At 37.2% G+C, this 10,288-nt stretch overlaps 1 protein-coding gene across 1 annotated transcript; it reads left to right on the top strand.

Annotated features, from left to right (window-relative positions):
• Positions 1-8,108: 8,108 nt before the first annotated feature.
• On the top strand, positions 8,109-8,648 carry LOC102830929 (spindle and kinetochore-associated protein 2-like). The gene has a single exon (XM_006859176.1). The coding sequence runs from the start codon at positions 8,109-8,111 to the stop codon at positions 8,646-8,648; it is 540 nt and encodes a 179-aa protein (XP_006859238.1).
• The last annotated feature ends 1,640 nt before the right edge of the window (positions 8,649-10,288 follow it).

The following is a 10,288-nucleotide window of genomic DNA, read 5'->3' on the forward strand; positions in this document are numbered from 1 at the left end:
TGTTTATCCTTTCTTCAACTGATGGGCATTTTGGTTGTCTCCATTTTTTTTGCTATTGTAAATAGTGCTGCTATGAACATTGGTGTACAATACTCGTGTTATTGCTTGTATTTCTTGTGACTAAATACCAAGTAGAGGAATTGCTGGGTCATAAGGTATTTCTATTTCCAACCTTCTGAGGAAGTGCGATATTGGTTTCCAGAGTGGTTGGACCATTTTGCAGTCCCACAAACAATGTAGGAGAGTCCCAGTCTTTCCTCATCCTTGCCAGCGTTTGTTGTTCTCTGCTTTTTTTTAATCTTTGCTCTTATTGCTGCTGTGAGATGATATCTCATTGTTGTTTTGGTTTGCATCTCTCTAATGGCTAGTGATTGTGAACACTTCTTCATGTGTTTGTTGGCTGCCTGGATCTCCTCCTTGGTGAAGTGTCTGTTCGTGTCCTGTGCTCATTTTTTTATTGGATTACTTGTCTTTTTCTTGTAGTTTCCTATATATTTTAAAAATGAGTCCCTTGTCTGATATGTCATTGCAAAAGATTTTTTCCCATTCTGTGGGTTCCCTTTTTACTCTTTCAGTGAAATCTTTTGATGCATGTAAGTTTTTAATTTTTAGTATGTCCCACTCATCTATTTTGGCTACTTTTGCTTATGTACTTTAAAAAATGTTTGGTAGTTTGTATATTCCCTGAATTAGCACCCTCACACTTGTTCTTATTTTTTCATTGATGACCTTCACAATTTTGGGATTCACATTTAGATCTTTAATCCATGCTGTGTTTGTTTTTGTATTGGCCGTGAGGTAGAGGTCTTGTTTCATTCTTTTGTATATTACTTTCCAGTTCTGCCAGCACCATTTTTTAAAGAGACTATCTCCTCCCCATGCAATATGCCTATGCACTTTGTCGAAAATCATTTGGCTGTATGTGGATGGGTTAATTTCTGGATTCTCAGTTCTGTTCCATTGATCAATGTATCTTTCATTGTACTAGTACCAGGCTGTTTTGACCACTATGGCCATGTAGTAAATTTTGAAATCGGGGAGTAAGAGACCTCCAACCTTGCTTTTCTTCTTAAGCAGTGCTTTGCTTACCCTGGGTCGCTTTCCATTCCATATGAAGTTAGTGATTGTCTTTTCCATCTCTTTGAAGACTATAGTTGGAATCTGGATTGGGATTGCATTAGATATGTAAACTGCTTGGGCAGTACTGACATTTTTATGATGTTGAATCTTCCTGTCCAGGAACATGGAATGTTCTTCCACTTCGGTAGCTTTCTTTTGGTTCTTGTAAGTAGTGTTTTGTAATTTTCTTTGTATAACTTGTTTGTTTTTCTGGTTATCTTTATTCCTAGATATTTCATTCTTTGGGTGGCTATTGTAAATGGTATTGCTTTCCTAATGTCATTTTCAACGCTGTCATTTTTGGTATAGAGAAATCCAACTGATTTTTGTATGTTGGTCTTATATCCTGCCACTTTGTTGAATCTTCCAATGAGGTCTAGTGGATTTTTACTGAGTCTTTGGGGTTTTCTACGTATAGGATCATATCGTCTGCAAATAGGGAGAGTTTTACTTCTTCTTTGCCAATTTTGATCCCTTTAATTTCCTTGTCTTGCTGTATAGCTCTTGCTAAGACTTCCAGCACAATATTGAATAGGAGTGGTGACAAAGGGCATCCTTGTCTGGTTCCTGTTTGCAGAGGGAAGGCTTTCAGTTTCTCTCCATTAAGAGTGATGTAGACTGTTGATTTTGTATAAATGCCCTTGATTATTTTGAGGAATTTCCCTTCAATTCCTACTTTTCTTGTGTGTTTTTATCAGGAATGGATGTTGGATTTTGTCAAATGCCTTTTCTGCATCAATCAATATGATCATGTCGTTCTTTTCCTTTTTCTTATTTATATGGTGGATTACACTGATTGTTTTTCTAATGTTGAACCATCCTTGCATCCCTTTTATGAAACTGACTTGGTCATGATGTATTATTTTTTGATGTGCTGTTGGATTCTCTTGGCTATGATTTTGTTGAGAATTTTTGTATCTGTATTCATGAGGGATATTGGTGCATAGTTTTCCTTTTTAGTGATGTCCTTCCATGGATTTGGTATGAGGGTTATGCTTGCTTCATAAAAAGTATTAGGGAGTTTTCCATCCTCTTCTGTATTCTTAAATAAGTTGAGTGGAATTGGTGACAGTTCTTCCCTGAATGTTTGGTCGAACTCACCTGTGAAGCCATCTGGGCCTGGACTTCTTTTGGTTGGGAGTCTTTTGATGACCTGATCAATTTCTTCTATTGTTATGGGTTTGTTCAAGCTTTCTACTTCATTCTGAGTAAGTTTATATAGGTCATGTTTTTCTAGAAATGTATCCATCTTTTCGAGGTTTTCAAATTTGTTGGAGTACAACTCTTTATAGTATTTTGTTATTATCCTTTTTATTTCATTTAATTCTGTTGTGACATTGCCATGTGGTTTCTAATGCAACTTATTTGTGTCCTCTCCCTCTTTTCTTTTGTTAGTTTTGTCAATGGTTTGTCAATTTTATTAATAATTTCAAAGAACCAGCTTCTTGTCCTGTTGATTCTTTCTATAGTTTTCTGATTTTCCATATCGTTTATTTCTGCTCTTATCTTTATTATTTCCTTCCTTCCTTTTGGTGACTGTAGGTTGCTTCTGCTGGTCTGCTTCCAGTTGTTGGAGATGCTGCATTAATGTGTTAATTTTGGTTATTTCCTCTTTTTGGATGTGCACATTTATCGTAATAATGTCCTCTCAGCACTGCTTTCACCATGTCCCAAAGATTTTGATATGTTGTGTTTTCATTTTCATTTGTTTCTAGGAACTTTGTGAATTTCATGTTTAATTTCTTATTTTATCCAGTTGCTTTTCAGCAGGGTATTATTCAGTTTCCATGTATTCCACTTTGTTTCCTTGGTCTTCTTAGTGTTGATTTCTAGTTTTATAGGATTGTGGTCTGAGAAGATGTTCTGTAGAATTTTGATGTTTGTAAATTTATGGAGGCTTTCTTTGTGACTTAACACATGGTCAATTCTGGAAAATATTCCAAGTTTACTGGAGAAGAATGTATATGGTGCTGTTGTTGGATTGAATGCTCTGTATACATCTATGAGGTCAAGTTGGTTGGTTGTGTTGTTTAGTTCTTTTGTATTTTTGTCAAGTTTCTTTCTGGTTGTTCTGTGCCTTTTCGAAAGTGGCGTATTTAAATCTCCCACTATAATTGTAGATTTATGTATTTCTTTCTTCAATTCTAGTAAGGTTTGCTTCATGTATCTTGGTGCTCCTTAATTGGGAGCGCAGATATTTATTATAGTTATGTTGTCTTGTTCAATTGACTCTTTGGTCATGAGATACTGTCCTTCTTTGTCTTTTATGCTGGTTTTTAATCTTGAAGTTTACTTTGTTGGAGATTAGTATTGCCACTCTGCTTGTTTATTGTTGCAGTTAGCTTGGTAAATTTTTTTCCATCCTTTAACTTTTAGTCTGTTTTTGTCTTTGTGTGTATGGTGTGTCTCTTGCAAGCAGCATATTGAAGGGTCTTGTTTTCTTATCCATTCTGTCACTCTCTGTCTTTTCACTGGCACATTCAACCCATTGACATTCATTTTAATTATCAATAGGTATGAGTTAATTGCTGTCATTATGTTACTTTTTTGATAGTGCTATTCGTTCTTTTGTTCTCCATGCCATTTTGTGTTGGGTTTGTATTTTTTGTGTTATTTCTTGTTGGTTTGTTCTTAGTTTTCATGTTTGCTTGTTCTGCTTGGACGTTCATTTTCATGGTAAGTTGTGAAGTATTTACGTTCTTTGAGGTTACCTTATAGTCTGCTAACTTTTCTTTCCCTTTAAGAGAATCCATTGTATCCTGTAATTTACCTGGTATCCTCACCACCTGGATCTCTGCTGCTTTGTTTGTCCCTTCTTTGACACTGATATAATTTTGATCTTTGGTTGACCTCCCATCTCTCTTGAGTTTGTTGTTGTAGTCTTGTTCTGTTCTGGACTCTGCTATCCATTGACTGAGTTCCAGGTGGTGTTACCACACCTGTCAATCTCTGGTTGTTGTCTGTTCTTGTTGGTTTTCAGTTCACAGAACTCCCTTGAGGCTGTTTTGAAGTGCTGGGTTGGTTTTGATAAAATCTCTCAGATTCTGTTTATTGTGGAATGTCTTGATCACCCCATTGTATTTGATTGATAGTTTTGCTGGATTGACGATTCTTGGTTGGCAGTTTTTTTCTTGTAGGATTTTGTATATGTCTCCCCTTTGCCTTCTTGCCTGCAAGGTTTGTTTTGAATATTCAGAGCTTAATCTGATTTGCTTGCCTTTATAAGTGACATTTCTCTTCTTCCCTGGCTGCTTTTAATATTCTTTCCTTGTCTTTGATATGGAGAGCTTGATTATTACATGTCTTGGTGACTTTCTTTTGGGGTCTATCCTTCCTGGGGTACGTTCAGTTTCTTAAATGTTTATCTTCTTATCTTTCAAGATGTTAGGGAAATTTTCTTTCCGAAGCTCTTCAACTGTCTCCTCTGTGTAGTTCTCTGATTCTTCTTGTTCTAGAATGCCAATAATTCTTAAGTTGTTTCTTTTTATGTTATCCAGCATGAATCATGGACTGTCTTCAGATTTTTTTAACACTTTTTTCCCACTTGCCCTTCTATCTTAGCAGTATTGAGATATTAGTTTTCCAGCTTACTAGTTCTGGCTTCCATCTCTTTTCTTCTGCTCCTTTCCCCTTTCAGTGAATTATCCATTTCTGATATCTTATTATTAATTGTCTGGACCTCTTTTTGCAGGTTTTGAATTGTTTCCAATGCTGTATCAATCTTGTTTGATTGTTCTTGTAGTACATTCCTGACTTCTTCCTTGTTATCCTCCACCCCTTTTCGGAGCATTTGAATTTGTTTCCATATCATTCTTCTGAATTCTTTCTGAGGCATATTCAAAACCTGCTCTTCCTCTTCTAGAAAGCCCTTTTCTGTCTCCAGCTCATTTGTCTCAGCTACTCTCTTCTGTTTTTGGACATGTTTTGATATTGTTTGTTGTTTTTTATTCATCATTTCTGAAAGTTAAGTGTTTCTTTTTTGTTTTTAAAGTTTAATCGGATTTTTGTTGTTTGTTATTAAGCTTACTGAAATTCTCTTGATGAATATGATCAGGAGCTAGGCTTCCCTTTTCACATGTAATGCTTAGCATGTGTTGTTGGCTCTTGTCTCAGTGGTGGAATATAATGGGGTATGCTTATATCTTGGCTACATGGCCACACTTCTTGTCTCTTGTTGGGTAACGTAGGGAGAAAAGGCTCCCACAACCAGGAAAGATGTCTGATCAAAAGGACCAAAAGCAGAAGTAATATAAATGCAAAGAAAAATACCACCACTTTGGAACAGAAATGAAGCTGTGGTCGACTGTCCAAAACTACACAGTCATTGTGTGTGCAAGGCAGAAGCCTCTCACAGTGGGTGAGGGTGTCTGCTTGCTCAGGCCCCTCCTTTAGTCTCTACAGTAGAGGTGAACAGGTAGATATTGAGAAGTTAATGGGAGAAAGATTGTCCACTATTTTTGTCTCTGAAGGTCGGTTAGGTGTCTTTGTGTACACACTCCAATTCTCGAGATGGTTGAGTCCTTTTATGTTGGGGTTTTATAGATTATATTATAAGGGTCCTGCACACAGAGCCCAGGTAGCACAGCGACTATGAATGAGGCCGCAAACCACAAGGTCAGCAGCTCGAAACCACCAGCTGCTCCACGGGAGAAAGGCGAGGTGCTCTGGTCCTGCAAAGACCCACAGTCCCAGAAACAGCGCACAGGGTCGCCTGCAGCCATCAAGGTTCTAGCTCAAATCATTCTTTCGGCTGTGTTTCTGCAGCTGATGTCATTAGTGGCCACCAAGCTCCCTCTCTCTGTACCATGGGGGAACTGCAGAGTCAGGGCTGTTTTTTGGGGGTGCACATCCACCTACCTGATGGCGTCCTGGCTGAGCCAAGAATGCGCTCCAGGGAAGATGTAGGAGAAATATGTAGATTCTCCCACGTCTCTGTGCTGCTTTTAGAGCAGGTTCACTGAGCCAGAATGGCTGTAACCATACCCTCTAAACTCTGCCAGGGTTGGGTAGCCACAGAGGGAGTCCCATCTCCTGATTCCTAACATGCAGTATTTTTCTTAATATCATGATTTTTTTTACTTGCAAGTTTGGGAAACTGACGCCTTGGACCTTATGGTAGATCCAGAACTCTGGAGTTGTTCTGTGAGCGCTTCTTGCATGAGATCCCACTCCCTCTCTAGCACAGAAATTTCCCTACCTGACTTTCTCCACTGCCACGGAAACCAGAAGCCTCTTCTTATGTTTTTAATCCTTTAAAATATATTAAGATTTGTTTTATGGTCTAGCCTATGGACTATCCATAGAGAATATTCCATAAATACTTGAAAATAATATATATTCTGCTTTGTGAGTAGAGTTTTCTCTGTGTGACAGATTAAGTTGGTTGATGGTCTTAGTCTAGTCATCTATATTTCACTGATTTTCTGTGTAGTTGTTCACAATTGTTGCTGTTGTTAAGTGCCTTGGAGTCAGTTCTGACTCATAGTGACCCTGTATATATAGGGTTTTTGAGGAGTGACAGGTGGGTTTGAACCTCCAACTTTGAGATTAGCAATCCATGCCTTATCCTACAGCACCACCCTAGCACTGTGTCACTGTTATATCTCTTCAAGTTGGTTCCAACTCATACTGACCCTGTATAGGATTTCCAAGGAGCATCTGGTGGGTTTGAACTGTTGACCTTATGGTTCAAAGTTCATTGCTGAACCTACAGCCACTGAAATTTAGGGCTGTAGGTGTCTTAAAAAGCAATACCTAATAGAAATATTAATTTTATTCTTTTTCCAGAAGGATCCCAATTCCCTTTGATGATTAAATATTTAAACTAATAGAAAAGGAAAGAAATCCTTAATATTACTTTGTGAAAAGTTAGCTAAAGTTCATAAAAATTTACAAATGAATAAAAGTAGTTTTGAAATGGATAAAATAAAATGAACTTTGTTAATAAGAGCAACAGGATAATTTTTTGGCTTATGTGAAATGAAAATCTCAATGCATGAATATTGCAGGCAAGTGCCATAAGATTTAGTGAAGGATGAAAAACAGTTTTATTTATTTGGAAACAGTAAAGCACTGAGCTGCTCATTGTAGAGACTCAGATTATGCTTGGGAGCACAGAGATCTTTCAATTGCTAGTATGATGACTATAACATTTTTTGGGATACTTTCAGCTAATTGAACAGCACACACTTTTAAAATTTCATTGGTAATTTATCTTCTTCAATTAAACCATTTAGAGATTTATATATGTATGAGCTAGAAGGATTCTTACCCACATTCTATGGATTAGGAAAAAAATCTGAATTGGGGAAGGATGATTTTTCTTATCATCATTATTATGATTAAGCAGTTCTGATGTATAGCTGTAGGCTAACAACTGAATTGTTCAAGCAGTTCGAACGTACCAGGTGCTCCCTAGAAACCCTATACAGAGTCACTATGGGTCAGAACCAACTAGACAACAATTAATAACAACAACAAGTCAAATGTAATCAGTATAAGAAAGAATGCCCTGTGACAAGTGGAAAAACAGCCTGTTTTGAAGGAAGCTGTCAAAAAGTAACACTTTCATACTGAGTTCATTAGCATTTTTCTAAAATTCATATATTCTTATAAGAATTATTTTAGAAAAAATCAAAATACCTTTTAAAATTGTGATAAATATATTATAAATGCAGATATGGCAGAGAAAGACATCCTCTGAGGTGATAAAATAAGCTTTAAGGATTCTCCACAAAATATCATGAGCTGCTATTTGTATTGATCTCCAATTCCTTCTTTCAGATATTAGTTATAATTTTTCATAAATATCTATTGTCTAATTCACTAAAACAGCTAGTTGTCAAAGGTCTACTCATTGAAATCCTCCTGGAGGAATGTCAACTATTGAACATGGAGGTGGAAGTTAATATTGGAAGTAATGAAGTTGAAAAGATAAAAAGAGGAAGACCCCCAATGAGATGGATTGGCACAAGTGGTGGAAATGATGGATGGGCTCAGGGAGAGCAACAACTGTGAAAATTACAGTGAGAGGCAGAGCCACCAAACTCAGCTCAGCTAAGAGCAGCTGCAGACCCATGGGAAGAAAAGCCTCTGAGTTTCTTGGCATCATATACCATAATTTTGAATTCCAGGAAGCTGATTCTGATCTGGATTGTATTCTATACAGGCTGGAATATGAAATCAAGAAGTATCCTAATTCAGCTGGTGGGAAAGATCCAGTTACACACTTGAAGAAATTGTCAGCAATAAAGTCTTTTCATCCAACTTTGCCTACACGCTTTAAACCAGTTGCTGTTGAACAGAAAGAGATGAAAGGCCACGTTTATATTACTTTGAATAAGACTATGACCGTGATACAAGAAATGCAAAAGCTAACAGACCTGGAGCTGTCACCACTGACTGAAGAAGAAAAAACTGCAGAAAAGCAATTAAAATCTCACGTGCCAGACTTTGAAAAAATGAACTTGCCCAAGGGAACTCTAATAGAGAAGACATCAGTTTCAGAGAAATTTAGGAAGATGTCTTAAACTTGATGATTAGAAGGAGGGGAGGCATGTGAGGTTTAGGGTGGCTGAGTAGATAGAGATGTCTTCCACAAGAGGAGACTGCAGGAAGAAAAGCAGATATTATATGAATAAAGTTTAGCAAGTAGATGGAAGAGGAGTAAAGAGAGTTACAATACATATTCCTTCTTAGTAATTTTAGGAAAGAAAATCTCTTTAAACTGTTTTACATCTGTTTTCTTTTTGTATAATTGGGATGTATAGTGTAGATATCTTGGTCTATTGTAAAGGATGTTTTATGTACTATCTGTCAGAATGTGAGTGAGCATGCATTTAGAATAAAAGGATAGATGAAATATGTATATCACATACACACCCACACACAAAATCCTTCCACAGAAGCTGCCTTTCTTCTCACCACAAAGAATCCTATATTCTGTTACATGGATATGAGAAAGCTGTATATGCACATTTTGCCACGACAGGCTTTAATAGGAACATCTTTAAATTGGAGGAATTAGAAATATATCCCTATTCTTTGGCATGCCTCTAAGGAAACTCTTCATTCCTGATTTTCAGTGAGGTATGACTATATATAGAAAGTATGTATTAGCTTCCTAGGACTACTGCCACATACTTCTAGAAGCTGGGAGTTTAAGTAAGATAAATTTATTCTCTCACAATTTTTAAAGTCAAAAGCCTGAAATCAATGTGTTAATAAGGCCATCTCTCTCTAAAGGCCCTAGAGAAGCATCCTTCTTTGCTTCTTCCAGCTTCTCGTAACCCCAGACAAGCTTTGGTTTGTGAAAGCATCATTTTTGCTTCTGTCTTCACATGGCTATCATTGTGTCAACATCTCTGCATCTCTATTTCTGAGCTTCTTAACAATCATCATCTTCTTTTATGAAAATAACTATGCCAGTCATATTGGGTTAGAAAATACCCTACTCAAGGATGACCATGTATTAACTAATTACATCTGAAACGATTCTAACTCCAAATAAGATTATATTCACAGCTACTAGGGTTTCCAAGGGTGTTAATCTTTTTGGGACTGGAAACCTCATCTTTCTCCCACTGAGCGACTGGTAGATTCAAACTGCTGACCTTTGAATCTGCTAGTAATCTATTATGCTACCTGGGCTCCTTTAAACATATTATTGTGGTTGTTGTTAAATGTCGTCAAGTCAGTTTCAACTCATAGTGACCTTATGGGTTTCTGAAGAGCAGTAGGTGAGTTGTTTCACTGACCTTGCAGTACAAACCAACCTTGTGGTCCAATACTTACCCTAAAGCACCACACCAGGTATCATTGTTATTGTGTGCCATCAAGTTGGTTCTGACTCATAGCGACCCTGAGCTAGGTGCCATTGGACAGGAGGCTTGTTTTCAGAACGGGGTACCTCCAAGCACTTAACTAATATTTCCACTCTTTCTACTAATTGGTAAATGCTAATTTCTCCAAATCCTTGAATTTCGGCTGGTCCTGTGACTTACTTCCATAAAAGTGATGCAGTGCAAGTTCTCCCTGAATATTCCTGAAACCCTGTGACTACCATGTTATGAAAAAGCCCAGTGTAGCCTACTGAAAGCCATGTAGAAGACAAATGAAGCAACCCAATCAACATTAGACCAAATGCCAGACATATGAGTGAGTAAATGAA

The sequence above is a fragment of the Chrysochloris asiatica genome, unplaced genomic scaffold (genome assembly GCF_000296735.1).
Source record: "Chrysochloris asiatica unplaced genomic scaffold, ChrAsi1.0 scaffold00030, whole genome shotgun sequence".
Classification (NCBI taxonomy): Eukaryota; Metazoa; Chordata; class Mammalia; order Afrosoricida; family Chrysochloridae; genus Chrysochloris; species Chrysochloris asiatica.

Bases quoted from the DNA above. Each gene is read 5' to 3' on its own strand.
- LOC102830929 (XM_006859176.1), top strand. From the start codon at position 8,109: ATGGGCTCAGGGAGAGCAACAACTGTGAAAATTACAGTGAGAGGCAGA.